Below are 24,306 nucleotides of genomic sequence, written 5' to 3'. Positions count from 1 at the left end.
ATTAGCAACTAACATGATTTCATTTCATTTTGTCTCAAAAGAAAACTTGTTCCTTGTTTCCCACTTTGCACATTGGATATTGCAGTGCCAGTATGCTTATTTTTCTTAGGGGGGGGGGGGGGCCTTGATGGAGTGATGTGTATACGCAACTAAGATAATACAATAAGAGTTATAAAGGGTACCGTACTAAATATAAGGCTGCATCAGTCCAATCGAATTTCTGCAAAGTGCCCTTTGATGTCGGTGCCCCCCCAGATTAAAAGTGCTTCCGCCGCCCTTGGATAATTGTCTATACCAAAGACTATACATGCAGCCAGGATATTATTAATAGATTTTACCTCACTAGTCTACTTGCTAGTTCTGCCAGTGGGTCAAACACGGTTTGCCATCTTTCCAATAATGCCAGATAATTTGTCGCCATATCTTTTCGTAATTACTACCTCTGAAATGTTCACATGGACGGCATAGTCAAGAGCTATATAATACGCAAACACTAGCAAGGGCGTAGGAACCGGGGGGCTGGGGGAGCCAGCCCCTCAGTGAAAAATATAGGGGGCGGAAGTATTGTTCCGCCCCCCCCCCCCCGCTCCGCAAGTCAGAAAACCCCTTTTTCATTTCCAAATGAGAAAACAAACTCATTTGAAGCACCAAATTGCATCTAAGGCCAGGTGAAAATGCAAAATTCTTTACAAAATGGAGTGGGTGTTGAAGTGTGCTATATTGCACCAAATTGCATCTGAGGCCACCTGGAAATGCAAAACAATTCCAAAGGAGAGGGGGACACCTCCTCCCCTTAGACCCCTCCCCCAGGCAGGCCATCAGTCTTCAGCCCCCCCCCCCCCCACTCAAAAGTACCTTTCTACGCCACTGAACACTAGTGTCACCAAGTTTTTTAATATGCAGTAACTTGACTGTTCATTGGAAGAGCTGACAAATATCGGCTGCTTCGAATGTGGAAATTTTACATACTTAAGTCGTTTCAAGGAAAGTTAACTCAGAAACAGCGATAATGACGTAATCGTACGCTTAGATCAGCATCAGAGCCGTACATTCTCTGAGCAGCACCCCATATTACCTTTGACCTGTATGGCGCATTTGGCTGTCGTAAAACCTCTGAACAGGCCCCTAGTTCAATTTCTATGGTGCAGGCATATTGCGCAATAAATGAAAAGTACAGATAATCTAAAAATATATTTCAGCGACAAAACGGTAGATTATCAGTCGATCTAAAGTACTGATTGTAAATTAATATATGGGAGCAATTTATATTAATTGCATTGCCTGGACATTTTATAAAATAAAAATTTAAAACTTTAGTTCTTAATTTTATTATTGAATTTACAACGATCACACATGGCTCTATGTGTAGCAACTGCTCGTACACTACAGCATGCGTGTGCACCACGATTCCCACTGTTACAGTGTTAGTGGTTCAAGATGGCTATAGTACCGAATAAAGTTTTCGTCCGTAACTTGCCATTTTCTTGCACAAACGACCAGCTCAGTGAATTATTCGGCAGTCATGGACCAGTGAAACAATGTTTTGTTGTAAAGGACGGTAAATATTGTTTCATTTGTAGCTAGTTTGTTGTTCATATTGGCTTAACGTGTGTGATCACACACTGGCCTAGGCTAAGCCAATGCTGCATTCAGTTTAGTTAGTAGTTAAGCGAAAACCTGTTTACCTAGTCGGTAACTGTTTGTCGTGCATATTCGTATGGCAGAGGGGCAAATAATTGAAGGAAAATGTTACTGAACCGACTGCTGGACGAATACGCATTAGTGCCCGTGCAATTTTCCCGGCTGCGGTTGAATAACAGTAGCCATTCCTTATTCACCTGGCAGCAGGAAAAGAGATGCAGACTTTGTAGTTGTACTTTGTAAAATTGTAATTTGTAAAAATTGAAGGCTAGGCCTACCCTAGTAGTACAAGTACTAATAGTTCTGCCACTGGCAAAGGCTATGTTCAACAAAGCAATGTGTAACTTAGTCAGGCTAGGCCTAACGTTAGACCAAATGGTCAGAAACAGGCCAAACATAAATGTTACTTACAGGTAAAATTCTTACTCTGTTACCATAACTGCACGTGCAGACTACATTATGGTCAGGAGATGTGCACTCATTGAGGTAAATGAATCTGGAGGATTCATGTCAATTGGGTGCGCGCGCACCATGTATGGAGGGTCATGTGATGTGTTCCAGGGTGGTACCAAACTGATATTTCTCTGTAGCAGTTCGAGAATAGTGTTAGTGACTTCGTAAAAGATTTGAACGAAGACGGATCGGACATGGGAACTAACGGCATAAGGAGGTACTGGTACTTCAGGCCTACGAAATAGTGCTAATATGCTAACGTTCAACCTTATTCTCTTGAATGAAGGCAGGCTTTCTACATAATAGATCTTACTTATTAATACAGCTCCAGGGGCAAGCTTTGTCTCATATGGCCTAACGTTATTACTACTTGCTGTAAGTGAATGTAAAAATGGGAAATGTGGGGAAATGTTTAGTTCAGTGCAACCACGGAATTCTCCATGGAACAGAGCCTATATGCTGCTCGACGGGAATATAGCTATCACGTTAGGCTACAGGCATGGTTATTGCTAGGTAACGGGTGTCGTCTGCTGCTCTAAGCACGCAAACACATTTACGTACTAGTTGTGTGAAATCATCATGCGTAACAGGGAGAGTAGTAGATTAGTACCACCCTGGAACACATCACATGACCCTCCATACATGGTACGCGCGTACGCGTGTATTTAATGTGTGATAGTTTCTCCAGATTCATTTAACTTGTTGTGTGCACTTAATAGTACGCATGGCAACTCAAATTTAGTAGGGTCAGTTCCCATTACTGGACTGTTGTGAACTGTGGTTATTCACCTTATCAACAAAGTAGTTAGTCTAACAAAATGTAGGCTAATGTGTATTAGGTTGTTGGTACCTATAGTACTATTACTAGGGGAGGGGTGAGATGGGAGGGTTGTCACCAAAATAGCATTTTCTGCACTCTGGTATAATGCTCTGACGAATATTTGGGGTAATTACAATACTGATCGAGACTACTGTCATTAGATGGAGGGAGTGAGTGATGATGCCTTCTGGTCTGCATGTGTCCAGAGTCTGTGTGGCATTTCTTTAAAGAGGTAGGGAGGAAGGAAGGTAGCAATACCCTGAAAAACAGCAACACTTTTGAAAGGGACAATACAAGCTTAAAAATTACTCTTAACTGGAATACTGGCAAAATTATGTGCGTTTGTTTTGCTATCTGACCGAGGACTTGAACAAAAGAATTTCAGGTCCTCGGTTGTGATTTCTAAAGAATCACCACGTCCTCGGAAGAATTCTATTGTATGGGGTATTGTTAAAGTTAGGGTACGTGGATTTGAACAATGGAAAATACAATGGGGTCCTCGGTCTGAATGAAACACAAGCATGTGTGTACTGTAGTGTGCAGAGTGTATTGGTCTAGAGCAGGGGTGGGCAACCTTTTGAATGACCTGCTGTTGATATCAAACCTTTGATTCCGAGGACTTTCAAGCAATAGGTGTGTGTCCTTAATCTGTAATCACAAAAACATCATGTCAATACAGTACAGTTGATAATTAATGGGGATAATACTAGTCCTACCGGACAGCATGATTAGTGTCGATAAATTCCAAGCAGCTAGCTCATTTTTTGTAATGCTGTCAAATAGATTGTTTTTTTTTTCCTTCTTCATGAGACATCTCACGGGCTGCAAAAAAATCACTGGCGGGTCGCATGTGGCACACGGGCCGTAGGTTGCCCACCCCAGGTCTAGAGGCTATTTTGGTGAAATGCAATCATTCCACCAGACATCAGTATGGGTGTGCTGGTTCAAGCATTGGACTCGAGACAAAGTACTCTCTACTTTGTTAGTTTGTCCTAATGATGAGATTATATTTGTTTCAAAATATAAGTTGACTTGTGTTTTTAATTCACTAATTTTCAATGTTCCATTTGCAATGTTTCTTTTAATTAAGTCTTGCTTGAATTTCTAATTTCCAGAGAACGCTGATCGCTGCAAGGGGTTCGGCTTTGTTACTTTTGCCTCGAAGTAAGTGAATCGTGTTTGCAATTTCACAAACTGGACTTTTCTTTCACTGTACAACTAGTTAGTCCACCAAGCAAAATTTAATGTCCTTCAACCTAAATATATTCAGTAGAAGGTATTGGCACAGGGCATTGCTCTACAAGTAAACTGCTTCGGTATGGTCCACATGTAAATAGTACTAGTTAGAAGATTTATGATTAATGGTAAAAGCATAGCAAGATGTTGTTGTCCTTGAGTCCTTTGCTTAGGATGTGTGTTACAAGAGAAAAGAATAATTCATCTTTTAAGATAAATAACTTTGGGAAAGACAACATGCATATAAATACATGCAGGATCTCCCCCAAAAAAGAGATGATTTTACATGATTACTATTCTTTGTTATTTTCAACATTTTAACAAATTTATTAATTTATCTCAAATAACCTTTTAACCGAATACCAGAATTCTTTATCCCAAATGTTGATAATTGTGCTAAAAGTGTTATTTGTACTAGTGAACACTGGTGTTGTTGTAACCTTTGAGCTCCGGAATCATCTATAAGCAAATACATTCAAGTGCCCATTGTCTTAGACCTCTGTTGAAGTAATATTTGGCGTTTCACTTAAGTTTGAATTTCCAGTGACCGGTGAGAAGATGTTCTATATGCATTTCTGATAAGTTTTCTGACGATTTCGTGTCACGGACCAGGGAGTTGTTTCCATAACAACCACTGGTCAGACACAGAAGCGTTGCCTCTTCAACGTTTGGTTCGACTCTCAGTATCTCATAATAGACAAATATGAATTTTTTTATTATTGTATTGTGAACCCTCTAAGCTTTACAGTATCTTGATTGTTTCAAAAGGGATGATACCAAGAAAGTACTTGGCAAGGACATATGGATGGAAAAGAGGAAATTGCACATCTTCCCAGCTAACAAGAAGGAAGAAGGCCCTACTAGGGCTAAGAAGAACTTTACCCCTAGAAAGAACACTCCTAAGAAAGCAAACAAAGCGATGAAGGATGAACAAGAAGAGAGGGATTCAGAGGACAAAGATACCGAGAAAACAGATGAAAAGGAAGATGCAAGCAGCGGCGAGGGAGAAGATAAAGAAGGTATGAGTAAAAGGCAAGATGTGGGTGCGTGAAGGGCAGGAGGAGGGGGGGGTGAGCTTTGCCTGTGTTAATCTTTGCAGAAAGGGACAGAAATTACTTTTAGTTTCACATGGGAGACCATGCAGGTTATAAGTTGCTGAGCTATCATTGTTTGTAGCAATTAATGTGTTTCTTAAACTTACTACAAACTTATACTGAAACTACCAACGTATGAATAAATCTGTACTATTCTAGTTTATAATCCCGTATTTACATAGCCCCTATGTTACATTCTTATTGTCTGAAGTTCCAAACACGTGGTGACTTGTTGGTAGTTAAAAACTTTTCATTGTGAACTTTTGAACTTGAAGGGGTTGCCCTATTCCAATATCATGGAATAGTGGGGAACTCCCAATTTCTTTTTGTGTACGGATTACTAGTTTAATCCATGTGCGAACGTGATAATCTAATATCTCACGTCGAGTATGAATGAAGGATGGTGTGGGTTGCTTTTTTCCAAGGTTTGTGCTTTTCTTTTTAGTTTTGCCTATTAGTAAATGATTTATTCCTCTGCTATATCAAACAGAAGAAATGTTTAAAAAAATTTGAATTGTTTTTTAGTTTGTTTCAAGGATCTGCTTGCATTTGATCAGCAGTTTTTGTGAAACTTGTCAGGTTCACTCAAAGGATTACTACAGTTGATCATTTTATACCAGTTCACCCCCTCCCCCCTCCCCCCTCCGCCCTCGCTCTCTCTCTCTCTCTCTCTCTCCTCTCTGAGCTATTGACGTTTAAGTTGTATGCACTGCAAATTTGTCTGCCTATTGTCCAGACATTTAAATGGTTAAAAATTCATAAATTTTATAGTATTCACTTGACAAGTCAACAAGTGCACATTTTGACCGAAAGAATATGCACGACCCTTAAATCACTTCAAAAATATGCTACAAATATGATTGGATAATAGGAAAACTCAATCGTCGTCACTTAAAACGGCAGCTGACGATTGTTTTAATATTTGTTCTCGTAGATGAAGAAGAAGAAAAAGAAGAAAAACAAAAGACGACCGAGAGAGGAAAGAAAAGAACACACAAGGATAAGGTAAAGTCGTTGGACTAAAATATAAATTTAGTATTAATTAGTTTGCAAATTTATGCAGTATGGCATTTATGGGTTGGGGTGACTACATGATGTTGCACCTCAAAGAGCAAGATTTTGTCAAATGGAAAAGGCACTGAACTTGCCATCTAAGGATATTAAAGGTTTGAGTCCTGATTAGATCATTTTTTGTCCTTGGGCGATCTTCATTGCCTCTCTCACCCAGATGCAGGGATGTGCCCACGCTGGGTGGCGCGCCCAGCACTAAAAATTACCGCCCAGCACGGTCTTATAAAAATTGTGAATCCCGCCCAGCACTATTTTCATCTTGAATCCTGACATTCCTAACAATATTTTCAACATAAATAGGGCCTAGCCGTTGCCAAAATCATACAGACTAATAATGCATCAGTTACGCACGCGAGAAACATTACTCACGGCTCTCAATCGGTCCCTTGTAAACTCTCTTTGAAACAAACTAATAACTTTCACCAGATACATAATATATTTCACTAAAAAAAATTAAAAAATGTAAATTGTTAGCAAAACTAGTAGTATGTGCTTAAAAAGCTACACAAGTGCCAGCATTTGGCATCTGACCACCTTCAAAAATCGGACACCACTCCCCCTTAGACCCCTCCCCCAGGACGGCGATCAGTATACCCGGCACTCAGGAAATCCTGGGCACATCCCTGCAGATGTATAAATGGGGACCTGTGAGGTAACTTGTAAATACAGTGGGGTGCGTTGGTTTGTGGAAGCACCCTATGAGAAGTCCCCCAGAGTACATTGATGTGGCGCACTGAAGTGCCTCGAAGGCAAGAGTTCTACTTATTTACTTGAGAATGCAATTTCCTTTGATAAAATACTGTAAACTTTCAAGTTTAACCTTTCTGTGAGACTTCAGGGCACACAGTAGGCATTGGAGCAGGAATGCACCTAGTGGGTAACCCTTCTCCCTCCCCCATCCGCCGCTCACCCTCCAGTCTATTCGTCCTTGAATAAAACTCTTTTGTTTTTCTGTTGGTTTTATCTCTAGAGTAATTTGAAGCAAAGTAATGGCTCGCCGCCCAAGAAAGCAAGAAAAGAAATCGAAGAGGGAGCGACATTAGAAATAAGGTAAGGGGTCGTTCATAATTGTGATGGAGAGAGTGAATTCTTTATCCATCATCAGTACTGCATCATATATATTGGCATAATGAAAATGTGTCTTGCTTTAAGTCATAGTTCTGAATAATTGATACAAATCACTTAATAACAGTCTGTTTGATTGAGATATCTAGTAGTGTTTACATGTGAAGCCATCTGGTAAATCTGGTAACATTCTACAGTAATTATAAACAAGTTACGATGGTACCATTTGCTGTTCAGTTTGATTGGCCTAAGCTTACATTTTCTAATTGAACTTTAATGGAGTTAAATAGGTAACTTCCAAGTTCGTAACATTTCTATTTGTTCATAAAAGGAATTATACTGAAAATAAGTACAATATGTCAGAATACATGTAAGAAATATGTAACTAAAATTTACACTTTGGTAGAGATTGAAGATGGATGGTTTGTCTGAGATACCTTTTGAGTTGGATATATTGAGTAACTATTCTTAGCCCAGTTCAAGCCATTAACAGGTGACATACACGTCGACGTGGTTAGGCCATTCGCTTAGCACAGTGCTTAATAGGTAGGATGTCATATTTTCGTACTTTGGAAATTTGTAAAAAAAAAACTTGTTTTTCTTTCCGCAAAACTCCAGAGGTGATTTGGTACATACAAAAGGATACCTAAGAGCCTTCTATTACAATGTAAGCAAAAGGAAACAGAGGAAAATCTAAACAATAATTGTTTCTATCACATACTTTATTGCCGATTTCGTATAAACGGGATATTTTCTCTTTTTCAAATAATCGGAATCGGCCCGATTATGAAAAAAATAATCGGTAATCGGTATTTTCTGTTAAAGCGTAATCGTTTGAACACTTATCGAAGCACGATCAAAATCAATATGTAAGCGTTGTGAACGTGTGATGTAACTCGACAGGTGTTACAAATGTAAATCATATTCATCTCCCGCAGAAATATTCCGCTGCGACTCCGGAGGGACGGCATTAACAAATTCTTTGAGCAGTTCGGTGGAGTGGCGAATTGCAAGATGATTCGCGACAAAAAAGGAGGCTTTGTCGGTAAGATTATTTCCGTTTCTTTTCAAAGTTTTAGGGAAGACAAAATGGAACGCCAAGAAGGAACTTATATTTGAAGGCTACATTTCATGGTGTTGCCCAAACAGAGAGTTTGTACAACACCTCAACCTATGAAGCAACTTCTCTTTTAATGTTGGAACAGTTTTGATATCCATTCAATACCAAAATCTGTTCACTCTTACCGCCAGTGTGTCACTGCACAGTATATGCCCGATACTACGTAATTCACATATATATCTGTCTCGTCGTTTTTTCGACAGGTAAAACGTTTCTCTCTTTCGAGACCAAAGCAGCAGCGGAAGAGTGCCTCAAGATGGGCAATCAAGAGGTAAGGATGGAAATAGATGCCCCTCAGCCTCTAGTGAAGGGGTTCCCTAACTGGGGTGCATGAACCCCCAGGGGGTGCGTGAGTCCATCCCAGGGGGTGCGGGAGATGTCTCTGAAAGTCAAAACTAGAGTACCTTTTGTTGAACTAAAATATGATATCACCAAAGTTGGTGGTCATGAAAACAAAGCTGCGGGCACACCTTGATATCGGCCCCGACATGAGGGTGGCCCTCTCCAAGACAGCTCCGAGGATCAAACGCCTCGTGGAGGAAAAACAGGAGCATCCGTCTCATCGTGTGTGATGGGTGATCGATGCGTGATACAATTCGTGATCTGATCTTGAAGTTTCCAAATCAATATTTGTTCATCTCTTGTTTTTTTTCATTACAATATTACACTATGAAATTGATCTTTTACGAAGCACTGTTATGGGCATTATAATATATTAATGACTCAGATCGTGTCTCGAAAAGTTGGGTGTTCTTGGACATCCACAGGGGGTTCGTGGGGGGGAAAAAGGGAAACCCAGCTCTAGTGCTATGTCTTAATAACAATCACACCAGTCTATGAGACTATGACCATAAGTGTCTTGCAGTAACCGGCTTACACGGTTGTTTATCTTTAAAAACGCCCTCAAGCATTGCTAGTGAGCGAGATAACAGGAGGATGTTGATCATCCCAAGTAGTATCAGGTAGTACCGACCAAGGAGCTACTGAAATATACTTGACTAAACCTTAAGCAATACACTCCTATATGACAGAGACACTTCTGGCCTTCCAGGGGAAGATTCCCCACTGGCCAAAGTGAAGGTTTGGAGGATCTTGTCAGCTTGGAGCCGTACCTGATTGCGTTGACATGTTCTAATATCTTGTGCTATTAACTTATTTGAAGTCAAACTCTTGCCTTTATGAAATGTATGTCTTTCGTGCTTGTAGTTCTTTCCTTTGACCTCACCAAGATGTTGCGCTAATCTTTTAACTCTTTATCCTCCCAAAAGTCTACATCTTCTCAATTTCTTTTATCTATCCAACCACAGGATAGTCCGTTGATCATGAATGGACAGAATTTGGAAATATCGAGGGCGGTGCCACCTCAGAGACTGAATCAATCTCATCAACCTGAGACGGAAGGTGTGTAAATTTAGAACCTTAATATCGTCTGGAATATTAACCGAAAGGAGATCATTTCAGAGTCAGTTTAAGGGAAAAAAGTGTACCAATACAGAGACCTTTGAGGGAACTTGCATTCAGCGGAAACCAAGAAATTGAGATCAGACAGCTTTAAGGCTTAGCGCGTCGTTTCACTTCTAAAGTTGATCCCGAGTTATCATTGAAAGAAAAATGGATTTATTGTTTCGTATAACATAAATATAATGACCTTCCTTGACAATACAATTGTGTAACTGTGCTAAGTATTTGTGTTTATACATCGGGGAGCAGGCGCGTAGCCAAGGGAGGGGGGGCGAAGGGGGCAGCCGCCCCCCCCCCTTGAGCATATTTAAATTTTTTTTCATGATATCGCTAGTAATTTCAAAAGAGAAAATGCTAAGATACAACTTAAAAGGCATGGGAAGCCAAAATTTTCTTGTGCGCTTCGTGCCAACCATGGTGGCGCTACGCTTAGATAGTTTGCAGAGCCATATATACGGCTCTGATAGTTTGCCGACATTTTCGACCCTCCCTTGGCAAATTCCTGGCTATGCGCCTGTCGGGAAGGAGAGAAGGTGAATGCCTTGTAGGTGATGGTCAGGGACGTTGCCAAACCCACAAAGTGAACTAAGGTTACAATTGTTTTTTTAAACTGTTCAGATACCCTTCTAGATAATTTCACCAAATTGAAAGCCCTTTGGTGAACTGTCTAGCAAAGTCGATGAAAAACAATTTGTGGATCCAATTGACAAAAGAGATTCTCGTTGCACAGATAAATGTTGCGATTTTTTGTATTACTCACATGCTGCAATTTTATCAAGCAAATTTGAAAATATATCCAAATTTAGATGGCCTTGATGTATTGATCCTAACAGGGTTTTTCTTCTCTATCTATATCAGAAAAAACATTCAAAATTGTTTACTTTTTTGGCCTCATGATGCAAATATCAATTGTTGACATTTTTACGCAAAGTGAAAATTGACTAATGATTGCAGGTAAATTCAAAATAAGTCTAATTGCAGGGTCAAAGTTGATTGCAAAATTAATTAGAATCAACGGTACATAAGATATAGGCACATATATAATTCTTTGTAATAATTAGCATTTATTACCTCTCCTCAGAAGAAAAGAAGGCCAGGTCCGAATGGGATCCAGAGGGTCGGATTGTTGTCAGAAACCTCTCCTATGCAGTAAGTTTGTTGTAGCTTGCTCATTTAATGTTTAATGTTGATTTTGAGAAAGAAATTTGCATTTCAATTTTGGAGTTTGAAAAACGTGTCTCCCAACTTCGGGTAGAGGTACGGATATAACAGACAAATTTTCATCCCATCCCAACAGACCACAACCAAGGAACTCGAGGAAGGATTTACCAAATTTGGCAAAGTTTTAGAAATAAAGATGCCAATGACTCAAGCCGGGAAAAGTACCAGGAATAAAGGATTTGCATTCCTCCACTTCGAGAACAGAGATGTCGCGAAAAAGGTGATGGAGGAGATGAACACCCAACAGTTTCATGGTAAGATATAAAATCGGTTTGCATTTTAGAAGGGTTATGGAACTGCCATGGAATCGTAGGGCGTTACAAATTGCTCGACCTTTGTAAAGGTAGTTTGGGGGGGGGGGGAGGAGGGTTTGACCCTGAGATTATTCCAGTCCATTAATGTGTCTATGGATATGTCCATGGGAAATCGGAGGGTGAGGATAAATGGTTGATTACCTTCAAGAATTCAACAATTATTAGATATTATGATGTCATCCAAAATACAACACCTCATTGTTCGAAACCTACTACAAAATAGTCAATAACTCGTGACCATTCATCAATTTTGTGAGATCATCAAAACACTGTTCTCTGATTGGTCGAATGATATGAACGTTGCTCTTAATACTGACCAAACGACATATTCTATTCGATGGAAATGAACCTTTCTTGCTTGATACAATCGTACAGTTTTTTTCTAGCCATTTATTTCTTATGTAAAGATGGTTACTGATATTGTATTCTTCTTATACCCCTTATTCTACGTAATGCTACTGTTTTGATTCATGTGAGCACTCGATTACACTTTAAATGATGCAGTGATCATCTCGAAATTGATTGGGTGACGTATATCACATGACTACCGTCCTCTTTCCATCTTTCCATCAGGACGGCCAATCGCAGTAGATTTTGCCCTTCCAAGTAACGAATATCGGAAGGCCAAACAGAATGTAACCAGTCAAGGTAAATAGCAAAAAAAGAGTATTATAAAATGGAAAACAAATTTATCAATGGTTAATACAGTATTAATAATAATAATATTATTTTCTTTTTATATAGCGCTTTATACCAGCGATAGGTCTCATCGCTTTAAAGAGGATATGTTACCCCTGGTCAATGATAACCTGTCCCAGAGACAATCCTTCCGGTTGGCAGCAGTTATAAACTGCACACAATGACAAGCTACCTCACAGGTACCCATTCAACCCCTGGGTGGAGAGAGGCAATGGAGAAAAAGCAACTTGCCCAAGGACACAACGTAATGCACTGGGCATTACTTCGTGCAATCCTTGGAACACAAGTCCGTCGCCTTAGCCAATTGGCCACCACGCTAGGCTAACACATTATTGCATTTCTAAAATCAAATAATGGGTGACTTGAGGCACAACATTTAATTTTCATGTGAAAACGTTATCAGTCCATGTTACAATGCTATACCCCCTTTAATTTTTGAGAAATGACCTTTATAAACATCTGAGGCTCATCAATTAAAGTGGCTGGATTTTTTTAGCCAAAGACACAGGTCATTAGGTCAGTTCTCCGAATGCGACACAAAACTCGATATGAAACACACAACAATTGTATGGCCTCGGATAACACGTTTCACAATGCATCGCAAATTTGTTAAGGACAAATGGTGTTGAATGTCATCCAAGGTTGCTCTGGTGTTGTTGACGTGAAGTTTAAAGAGAAAACGATTTGGTTGAGTTTTTAGAATTTATGAAACAAGGTGATGATGGTTGTATCAAATGAAACAGGGTGTTGTCTTTGGTCACCTAGTTTCCAACATTTCATGGTTCCTAATTGGATCCCATTGCAATGAAATTTGGTCAAGTGTCCACATGGGAAACCAAAGTGTATCAATGTTGTCTGATCATAGATGTTTTATTTTTGCCAGATGACAAGTTAATTTAAATACTTTTTGCCGGTGATTTTTGTCGTCGTGGTTGTTGCTTTACTTTGCTCTTTAATAATTTCTTACGGAGACTGACAATGTGTGATAGTAGATGTTTTATTCTTCTAGATGACGAGTTGTTTTAATTTGATGTGCATGTGTATCTTTTCTTTCTTTTTTGGGGGGCTGAACTTGAAACTTGTTTTCAGTACTTTTCTGAATATAACTTCCCAGTCATTTTGATTTTCTCCACACCTTTCTGTCTTTGTCCTTCTCCAGTTTATGCCCTACCCTGTGCCTTTAATCCTCTCTTTGTCCCTCCACTGTTTATCTCCTACCTCTCCTCTTCCCCTGTTGCTTTCTTCTCTCCATCCCTTGTCTACTAATCCCCTTAAATGTATCTCATTGTGTTCACCGTGCTCTTTAACCTGTCTGTATTCTGTGCGTGTTTTTGTCCCTTCTGTTACTGTTACTTGTCATTTAGCCTCTGAAGAAGATCCTGCTAGGATCGAAACGTCAGGCCAACTTACTTTTACACATTCTATTTCACAGGCTCTTTAGTGGATAAGCAGTTTGCTAACAGTTTTATTTTGTTTTGATTTCTTTAGAAAAAGTAGCGGATAAGACACCGAAAGAGGAAAAAATGGACGAAGGGGAGGATGGAAGTGAAGATGATGGTGAAAATGATGAAGACGAAGATGATGATGATGATGACAGTGAGGAGGAAGAGGCAGGAAAGTCTCAGAAAGTCAGTAAAGATGACGACGATAGTGATGAAGAATCTGGTGACGATGAAAGTGATGAGGATGAGGAAAGTGATGATGAGGAAGAGGAAGGGAAGGAGAAAGAAGAAGAATTAGATAAAGATATGGTGAGGTTTAAAGCAGCATTTTGCGTTTGGTCGCCGTTTTCTACCTTTTTGACATGTCCATCGAGTTTTTTACATATATCAATCCCAAAACAGCAAACTAAGATATTAGCCAAGTTTTTCCCTGCCAACAACGTTAAATTGGCGAGTAATTAAGGATATTTGCGAAAATGAAAAAAGTGTCCACGACAAATTCCACATTTAAAATTATTCGCATACAGTTCCCCCAAACCCACTAGTTTGAATTCAACCAATCAGAGATGCAGGTTTTGTTATGAGCCGTTGCTAAAAATAGATTCAAGAGTTTGCGTTGGTACAACCAGGGAGTTGTTATGGAACTCCCTGGTACAACTGCCATATAGACTGTACACATGGTGTTGATTACGTATTGGTCAATGACGTTCTTAGTGTTTAAATATTCATATTATGGGCGAGGTTTATTGGGATCCCAACGGAAAATATCTTGGAGAAAAACAAAGTTGTAAGTTGCAAATTTTTCGACTTTTATGCCACCATTTGAAGTAAGATTTAAATAGATAAGCTAGTTATGTATGTCGTTATGGCATTGTGGAGTCAGTGAGGTTCAGAAAAATCATAGAAAAGGACGCAAAATGCTGCTTTAAAGGGATTAGTTTAGACTAATACAACAGACCTATACCGATAAACAATTCAGGCCCAAAAAATATTTGCTTGAAATATCAACTTTGACTAATGAAGGGAAACAATTTATAGCAAATATTCACATATTATGCTATTAAAGATGTTACCCGTTGGCTTGATTCTCTTGTTCATTATTTTTTTATTTATTTTTTTGATGCATTGATGCATTTTTCCCTCTTTGGTTCAGAAAGGTTAATGTGTATAGGTGAACCCTTTCCAAAAAAAGGAGAAAAAAAAAAGCAGGGATCTGTTTCATAGTATTGTGTTGAATTATTGCAGGTAAAACCACTCACATTTCATAGTAATGTGGTCCATTTATATTTGATAGAATTCCACAATGTTTAATATTATCCCATAACATGCCATAAATCCCATAATCCCATAGTTTATCAAATCATGTATAAATATTTTAATACCTCATAAATTATGTGAACCTTCATATGGTTGCTATTTGTTTTGTTTTTTTATGATCTTTTTTTTTTACCGAACAGGAGCCCGAAGACGATGAAGAACAGACCTCCAGAGACATCAAAGAGGAGAGGACAGTTTTCATCAAGTAAGGACCTTTAAAATGGCTTCTGGAGATTGTTTTCATGTCAGGTTTTAACATTCTTTGCTACCTTATTCTCTTTCCTAAAATTGTGATTAGTTTGATTTCAAATACATAAAAAAGAGGAATGTTGCAGAGTTTGACAAGTTTTGCTAATTTTGCTGTTTGCGTACGAATATTGTACTAGTACGGAAGTGATTGTGTGAGATTGAAGCGTTACAATGGATTGCTATCATTAATTTACTTGGTAGTCAAGGTTACCACCACGCCAAAAGTTGTTTATGACTGTTATCTTCGTTGCATGTATATATACCAATGATGAGTTTTGCCTTTTTGCAGTGGCTCTTTTTATGCAGGGGCTCACCTTTGAGGCAAAGGCTTGGTTCAGCGGTTAGAGTGTCCGCCTCACAATCCTTAGGTTCCAGAATCCAAATTCGGCCAAAAGCCCGATTCTCTTGACCTTTTCAAAATTCACACCCCTGACTTGTTATCCTCTGAACGCTTATCGAAAAGAGAAGGCTTGAAATAAGCCGGTGTTCATCCACGATCTAACACAGATAGGGGCTCAAATAAGCTACTGTAAGGCTCTCTGATCCTTGGGTCTCTAAACTAACCTCTTTTCAAGTGATCTGTGAATAAACCAGTATTGAACATAAAGATTGGAACAAAACAATTTTGCAAATGGGCAGGCAGCTGTTTCGGGAGCCTATTGAGAGCTCATCTCAACCCTTTTAGATTTAAAACACATGGAGGGTATTCATGAGGGTAGAAGAATGCTGAGGGGTGTGATAATATTCATCATAATTTTCTATTAACCTGTAATTCATAATGGTATGTGCTATGATTTGAAGTGTCTTTTTTTGCATTTTTTCTGATCATCTCTAATAATATGGAAAAATCTCTGCCAACAATCGTTTTTGAATATATACATTTGTTGGAGGTTAAAACCGAATGATTGTGAAAAGCAAGAGCTGATAGTTGTGTGGCAGATAGAATACGTCAGCATGTCATGTTATGCAGTGGCGGAGCTAGGGGTATTGGTCAGGGGGGCGAGAATGGTCTGTAGGGGCGCTTTCTGCACTATCTAAGCATAGCGCCACCACAGGTTGGCGCGGAGGGTACAGAAATTTTTTGAGAAAATATTCTCCCTAGATCGCCAGAAATGACCCTTTCCGGGCCTTGCTAATTTGCAGATAAACGAAAATAAATAGGTTTCATCGCCATTTGTGACAACTCGGAAGTTTATATGGGTGTTGAAAGTACATGCGCTTCATCACAATCCCTGTGGTATCTTTGTAAAAAAGTCAATAATCGCAAATAAGTAAAAAAAGCTGAAAAGGGCGCCAGCAGTCCATTTGAGTCCGTCAGGGGGGGGCCTTCCCCCCCCTGACTGTATGGACGCTCCGCCACCAATGTCATGTGACCTGCAGCGTATCTAAAAAACAGATTTTGCTTTTATGTCACAAATGCAGCCAACACTCAGTTCATTTTCTGGTCACGTTTGTGTTTCAGAAACCTACCTTACGAGGTCACCGTTCCGGAAATAACGAAGCTATTCAAACAGTTTGGGCCGGTGAAGTTCTGTGCGTTGGTGAAGGACCCCGTCACTGACCAGCCAAGAGGTAAAGTTGGCAATAGTTTAATATTAGGGATGCTTGTACTTTTTGACATCACCACTGCTTGCTGGCTTCCTTATTTCATCAGCAAGAGCTTCTATGATCATCTGAGCATGAAGGCTGCACGAGGTGAATAATGGGAAGACATTTACCCAGTGGAATCCGCCGGCATGGTGATCTTGTCATGGTCCCTAAGTTACCGCGAAACTATTGCCGTCTTATTCGTTCGGTCAAGAAATGTTTCATATGGGGATTATTCAGTAGCCAGATTTGCTGGTTACTTAAAGCCATTGGTTACATCTCCGTGATGGTCACTCTCTCCGTTAAGTACAATTTGCATAGCAGCTACCTCATTAATTAATGTTGCCTTCATGTCGCAACAGACGTCTGACATCTGTAAATGCTATTCATCATGAAAATATTCACTTCAGATACAGCAACAACTATCTTACTGTATCTGTTTCAGGTACGGCATTCTTACAGTTTCACAAGAAGGATTTTTCGGATAATTGTCTTCGAAAAACTGCTGATGTGGTAAGTTTAGCAGCTGGTTTTGTCGACCCCCCTTTCCTCCCTGGCTGCCTTACCAGTGGCGTAGGAAGCTCTCAAAAGACAGGGGGGGGGGGTTAGAAAGCGTGTGGTGTCCGGGGTCTTCACTAGAAGAATTTTTAGTCGTGTAGATGCTTTTGACAATTTCTGTGTTCAAATTTTCTACCCCTTGTAAACTGTACAAATTTCATCATTTCATTGACGTTTCTAGAAATGACACCAAATTATGAGGTAAAATGAAACCAAAAATTGATCTTTTGAGTGCTTGGCACTACTCTCACTAATACAAAGGCTCTAGCGAAATGATTTAGCACGTTCGTGGAGTGCATCTTTTGAAAAGTGCGGGGGGAGGGGGAGCAGCGGGCCCACTCTTTCCCCCCCACCCCCAATGCCAGTGTCTATGCCTATTGTAGTTTTCTTTGTTCTGGTTGTGATGTTCTGTCAATTAAGTGTTGTATCTTCCTAATAGGTAACAGTACAAATACCAGAATATTTAATTATTTTATTGATACCGATGTTTGGCCGAAATGACATTGAATGTTGCAGCGGGCGGGTCATTACTCATTTTGAAACAAAGGTTGCTTCGGTTTGTAAATTCTGGTAGTTCATGGCACGGTCTGTCTCGCTAATTCTGTTTGCCACACAGACCGTCTGGGTTTTTTTGTATTTTTTTAGACACAGTCTTTGTCTACTTTTTAACCTATTTAAATTTACAGTTAAATTTCCTTAAAAAGTCAGATTTTTGCCTCTGTGCTTTTAACTGCAAGACGTCTGTCTCCTTTTCTCCCAACGTTTCTCAGGAGGGTAATACCAACCTGGAACTCCACGGGAGACGATTGATCGTGGCTAAGGCGTTGTCGAGGAGCGATGCGTTTGAGTTACAGGATAAGAGGAAGAAGATGGAGAAGATGGAAGAGAAAGATAAGAGAAACTTGTATCTGCTCAGAGAGGGATGTGAGTTAAATATTCAAGGGGTGTAAAACTTCAGGGTTAACCTGGGAGGGGTACAGCGGAGGGTGGGGGGGGGGGCATTGGCATAGGTAAAGAGGGCAAGTGCAGGCATGGCGTTTGTACACTAAAACCCTAAGTATATGCCCAACATTTGCGCGTCAAGGCCTGTGATTTTCCCAGGAACATCCCTAGGTTTTTGGGTGAAAATTCATGATTTTGGTAAACACTGACAAACCCTATGCCTAGGTTTTCTCTTTTGTCACATATTGCCACAAGTCCTTCTCGGGGAAAATAGTGTGGAAACCCCGGTACACACATTGACACAAGAATCTGTGGCCGTATGTGACAAGAAATTCAATGTTTGAAAAGGTGTAATAATAGTCCCTCAAGACACAGGGTCTTCTTTTTGGTGATGAAAGAGTTTGAAAAGTTAGCTATGTATTGAGTTTCATTGTCCCAGGCTTACCACAGATAGCAACTCACATTTTCTCACCGTTTCAGCAACCTGCAAGTGTGCCCACATATTTTCACATGTTGTGGCCACAAATGAAAACATATTTAAACAAGCAATTTTACTTGTGAAATTTGTTTAAAAAAAACAAAAAACAAACACAGGTTTACAGCTTGTGTTAAATAAATTTAACACAGAAATATGTAATATATATATAAGTACAAGCAGTAAATATATCTGGGATACTACATCAAAATGGATATTACTCTTGTAGATGAGTATTATCTTAGCAGTAGAAAACAAAAACACAAAGAAACATGAAAGCAGACAAAATTTACTGGTGAACACTAAAAAGTGAAAGTTGGTTTCTTATAAACGGGTGTCGATGTAGGGACGAATGTTGATGCCCAAATCCAAAAGGAAATTTTACAGCTCGGCTTCTGTTTGTGTCAGAGAAAGCCCCTTTACATCTAAAGTGTGTCTTTTCTGGTGTACGTCCTTCTGAATCTTCTCAATTTTTTTTTATTTTTCCTACTTTTGTGATGAACAACGTCTCACATTTCCTTTGTTCTCCATCGTTAAGTTATTCGACCCGGCACCGAGGCAGCAGCCGGACTGTCCAGGTCCGACATCTCCAAGAGGTCAAAGGTCGAGGCCGTAAAACGCGCCAAGATAAAGAACATTTACATATTCGTCTCCAAGACCAGACTGGTGGTCCATAATCTGCCGATGACCTGCGACGATACCAAGCTGAAGGACTTGTTTAGATCGGCCGTGCAGGCCAAGACTGGCGTGGAAATAACCGAGGTTTGTGTTCAGTCTTCCCATGGAAAAATATTGTCACCTTTTTCAACACCTATTATTATTATTTCGTTTATCCCATTTTTATCTCTTCATGGAAAATGTGATGTCATACCTACCAGGATATTTAGTCGACTAACTTTTCATAGCAAACTTTGATCTATGCTTTTGTATTTTTTTAAATGAAAGATGTTAATGATTCCATCCATCTGTCCATCCATCCAACCCCCATCCCATCCTCCTCTTCCCGTCCCATCCCCCCCCCCCATATCACACCTTCATCAAAAACATGTTTGCCTTTCCTACAGTTTTAAGATGTGACATGAATGCAGGAAGAAATCCATAACATTTTTTTGAATGATGACTCGAATGATTTTTAAGAAATTGAACAATTTTACCAATTTTTAGGTCTATTTTACACAATTTTACACATTTTTTTTTTTCTTCTTCTAACCTACCCCAGGCCAGAGTGATGAGGGACAAGGACAAACTAAGAGAGGATAAGAAGGGCAAACCCCTCGGTTACGGCTTCGTATCCTTCACCGAACACAAACACGCCCTGGAGGCATTACGGACGGTGAACAATAACGCAGAGTACTTTGGTGAAAACAGGGTGAGTACGTAATCCGGGATGGTTGAGAAAGTCATCCACATGTATTGGGCCGGCCCAAGATATATTGTTCCTTCCCAACTTCCCATGCAGGGTCCCACCCTCACTTTTACTTTTGTTACAATCTTATGTTTTTTGTTATTTTATTTTTAGAATTTAAAGAGGACCTTACAATTTAACACGTACAGGGTACAGCTTGGGATGTATTTCTGTGCGGTAGAACATGTGGACAACTTGGAAGAAATAGCTCTTTAAACAGATATTTGTGTTTTTGTCTGTCTGTCAACTGTTAGATGTATCATGCAGTTGTCTTTGAAACAAACAAATTTGTACGATCTAGTGAAATGGATGATATGTTTATGTAGGTCAATCACATTTCCTCAGAATATCAGTAAGGATAGTTTACAAAAATGCGTAACTTTAAGATTTGACAAGGCCATTGAAAATGGCAGATGCCTAGTGCGAGCAGCAAGTTAGTTATCAAGGCTGCCTTGTAATTTTGCTGTCTCTGTTATAGTGTCTACTTGGGTTGAATTGGGGAGGGCGGGGGGCGGAATAGGGGAGGTTGGAGGTAACTGGCTCATTTGGAGGGTTAAGACAACATCTCACATCAGCACTGTCAGTCAGTCCTATCCTATTCATTTGGTGCTTCTTTCAATTCCTGTTTTAACCTGTATTCTTATTCTGGTCGGTTTTTCTGCTCGTTTAAAAAGATTCTTTATTTACCCCTTTCTTCAGCGGCCAATTGTTGGATTTTCATTGGAGAACATGAAAGCCTTGGAGAAGAGGCAGAGACAAGCGGATAAGTCTAAGGTGAGGGAAAGATGGATCAATTGATCAATTCATTGCTGCATAAAGAGTGAAATGTTACAAAAGCATAGACTTCACTATGCTCAAACTGTTGCTGACAGTTGCCACATATTTGATCACAGTCAAATGTATAAAAAGGTGCCCTGTTGAGATGAACAATTGGCATGAAGTGATAATTGGACTCCTTGCTTCATATACTTGTCAAATCATGGACTGTATATCATATCAAGGGAGGGCGGAGGTTTGAGATGGATGCCAGTGGGGGCAAGAGATACCCTAATTTATTTGAAAGTGTATCTATTGTTTTATAGACAAATTTATACAGTGCAAATCTTAGTTAAGCCCATCAACCTTCATGTTAGCTGATTGTGATAGTTACTATCTGGTCAAAACATTTTGAATATTCATTCCAAGATTCTATGTACGAATTTGAGAGTACCTATTTTGTGGGCACTATTTTGTTTATTGATTATGTAATATGAATATTAATTAATCATATCAGCCTTCCTGTGAGTCACCATAAGATGTTCTGCTCTAGGCCATTCTTTTGTTGTTGTTTTTGTGCGGTTTCGCAAACGTAGATGAAACTAGGGGAGAGGAGTCGTACCCCATCGAGCAAACCCAAGGAGAAACCTCAGACGACCACGGACATGGAAAATGACCCCCGAGCCAAAATGTTGGACGGTGGGAAGACGGGACCGTACAAGCATCCTCACGCTAAGCTCAGATGGAGAGACAAAGGAAAGAAGCAGGCAGAGGCGAGGAAAGAGAAATTGACCAGGAGGAGGAAACTCTTCAAACAGCAAGCCGGACGGAAGGAGTCGCAGGGGGTAAAGGAGAACGTAAGGGGACTCCTTTCACCACGAGCCAACCAGGTGAGAGAAAAATAATACCGTGAGAAGATATCAGGGATGTGCCCGCAATGGGCGGCCCCGCCCAGCTCTTAAAATTACCGCCCAGCACTGTCTTAAAAAATTGTGAATCCCGCCCAGCACTATTTTCATCTAAAATCCCGACATTCCTAACAATATATTTCACCCAAAAAAATTTAAAATGTAAATTGTTAGCAAAAACTAGTGTATTTGCTTAAAAAGCTACACAAGTGCCAGCATTTGGCATTTGAGCACCTTCAAAAAACGAGGGGGACACCTACTCCCCCTTAGACCCCTCCCCCCGGACGGCGATCAGTATACCCGGCACTCAGGAAATCCTGGGCACATTCCTGAGATATGATGATGGTGGGGGGGGGGGGTTTCGGTGCAGATGGTGAGAGGAGGGGAGAAGTAAGGAAGGTCACATGTTGCACATACTTACAAGATGATAAATCCTTTTGTAGCAATATTGCGAGATGGGCAAGGAAGTGTGAGATATTGATACCACAGTTTACAACTTACACTCGCCGATAAGTTCTGTTCATTTAGCTTCATACACTTTTCTTTCCATCTCAGGAACAGAATAAGAAGAGGCGGGGGGTCAAACCGGACATCAAAGAGGAGAGGAAATTTGACTCTCTGGTCGCTAAGTATAAGCAGAAGCTCAACCAGTCGGTCACATCTCAGTCTGGAAACAAGTGGTTTGAATGAAGAGTTAGGGAGAAGGGACAGAAGAATATTTGCAAGGAGGAACCAGCATGGAGGGGATGCTGCTGGAAAGACCAACAAGACTCTTCAAAACTTGCAATAAATCGACAGCTTAACATCGTGAGTCTACAGACTTGCAGTAACTTTGCAGACCTGTTTATTGAGTCAGAAAGTCTGCAGTGAGTCTTCAAAACTTGCAATAAGTTGACAGGTTTGCATGATGAGTCTACAGACTAGCAGTAAGTTTGCAGACCTGTTATTGAGTCAGTAAGTCTGCAGCGAGTCTTCAAAACTTGCAATAAGTCGACAACTTTGCATCGTGAGTCTACAGACTTGCAGTAAGTTTGCAGACCTGTTATTGAGTCAGTTATATCTGCAGCGAGTCTTCAAAACTTACAATAAGTCGACAGGTTTGCATCCTGAGTCTACAGACTTGCAGTAAGTTTGCAGACCTGTTATTGAGTCAGTAAGTCTGCAGCGAGTCTTCAAAACTTGCAATAAGTCGAAAGGTTTGCATCCTGAGTCTACAGACTTGCAGTAAGTTTGCAGACCTGTTATTGAGTCAGTTATATCTGCAGCGAGTCTTCAAAACTTGCAATAAGTCGACAACTTTGCATCGTGAGTCTACAGACTTGCAGTAAGTTTGCAGACCTGTTATTGAGTCAGTAAGTCTGCAGCAAGTCTTCAAAACTTGCAATAAGTCAACAACTTTGCATCGTGAGTCTACAGACTTGAAGTAAGTTTGCAGACCTGTTATTGAGTCAGTTAAGTCTGCAGCGAGTCTTCAAAACTTGCACTAAGTTTGCAGGCGTTCTAGAAGTTCTATTTTAAATCCAATTTTCTTTTTAGCTTTAATTAGTATTCTACCAGTTAACATGCCCTAATTTGTACTGTTACCTCGTAAGTGGTTTTCAGTGGTCCTACCTAGTACGAGTTTAACAACTCACCCGTAATTATGACTTTGTTAGAGTGCTCAAATGTTGCAATTGTTATCTTCAATCAATCATGCCAACTGTTTCTTGTAAATGTGAATTTTAACAATGACAACAAAATATATACTGAGTTGAAGAATAATGGGGTCCATTGTTGTTTTTTGTTCGTTCTTTCTTATTGTGTTGAGTGTTACGTGAGTTGTGTTGAGTGTTGAGTATATACAAGGAGAGAGAGAGAAACAAAAGAAGAAACTAAAACAACACGAAACAAAACAACTAATGAAACAAATGATACCAGACAGGAACAGCGTAGATAATATGAGGTAAAATGTAGGTATTTATCTATCGATGCAACCACAGATGTATAAACCGTTTTATGGATTCAACTTGTCATGGCCATCGGGTATAGCATACGCCCATTAAAAGCCCCATTGACTTACACACTAAATCACAAAAGTAATGTGGTCTCTAAGTCTAGGTAGAAGTTCTCACTAGAACTAAACGCTACCCAACACTTGATAGCTGACAAGTTGGCCTTTCATAGCACCATCATTTTTCTGTATCATGACAGCGCATATTTTTTGCTATCAGAGCCTGAAGTTTTCATCATTTGAAAAAAACCTTTTCACTCTGTGGTAAACAATGTTCGTACGTTGCTCCTGGGAGGCCTAAAGGGGTCTAAACTTGCCACAATTGACCCAATTTTTGCACCACTTGTACTTCCATTCATGTTCTTTAACATGTAAGCCACAAAAAACCAGGTCGAAAAATATGTTCTCTTGCTGCTTTTTGGCACTTTTCCTGAAGGAGAACAATCGGGCGGATGGATATAGACTCTAATAGGAGTATGTCA

General features: G+C 39.9%; 1 protein-coding gene across 1 annotated transcript; it reads left to right on the top strand.

Moving 5' to 3' along the window:
- The first annotated feature begins 1,376 nt into the window (after window positions 1–1,376).
- On the top strand, window positions 1,377–23,112 carry LOC139966311 (RNA-binding protein 28-like). Its single transcript, XM_071969177.1, has 21 exons — window positions 1,377–1,558; window positions 4,030–4,078; window positions 4,919–5,169; window positions 6,179–6,249; window positions 7,286–7,365; window positions 8,319–8,425; window positions 8,704–8,771; window positions 9,808–9,901; window positions 11,043–11,110; window positions 11,259–11,436; window positions 12,070–12,144; window positions 13,684–13,946; window positions 15,095–15,159; window positions 16,666–16,775; window positions 17,236–17,303; window positions 18,119–18,272; window positions 19,304–19,527; window positions 19,985–20,134; window positions 20,870–20,944; window positions 21,523–21,816; window positions 22,390–23,112. The coding sequence occupies exons 1-21, from the start codon at window positions 1,438–1,440 to the stop codon at window positions 22,522–22,524; spliced, it is 2,700 nt and encodes an 899-aa protein (XP_071825278.1). The 5' UTR covers window positions 1,377–1,437; the 3' UTR covers window positions 22,525–23,112.
- The last annotated feature ends 1,194 nt before the right edge of the window (window positions 23,113–24,306 follow it).

Source organism: Apostichopus japonicus, chromosome 1 (genome assembly GCF_037975245.1).
Source record: "Apostichopus japonicus isolate 1M-3 chromosome 1, ASM3797524v1, whole genome shotgun sequence".
NCBI lineage: Eukaryota > Metazoa > Echinodermata > Holothuroidea > Aspidochirotida > Stichopodidae > Apostichopus > Apostichopus japonicus.
This window is presented reverse-complemented; position numbering and strand designations above follow the sequence as displayed.

Bases quoted from the DNA above. Each gene is read 5' to 3' on its own strand.
- LOC139966311 (XM_071969177.1), top strand. From the start codon at position 1,438: ATGGCTATAGTACCGAATAAAGTTTTCGTCCGTAACTTGCCATTTTCT. The intron at 11,111-11,258 runs GTAAGTTTGTTG...CCATCCCAACAG, and splicing joins TCAGAAACCTCTCCTATGCA to ACCACAACCAAGGAACTCGA. The intron at 13,947-15,094 runs GTGAGGTTTAAA...TTTACCGAACAG, and splicing joins AAGAATTAGATAAAGATATG to GAGCCCGAAGACGATGAAGA.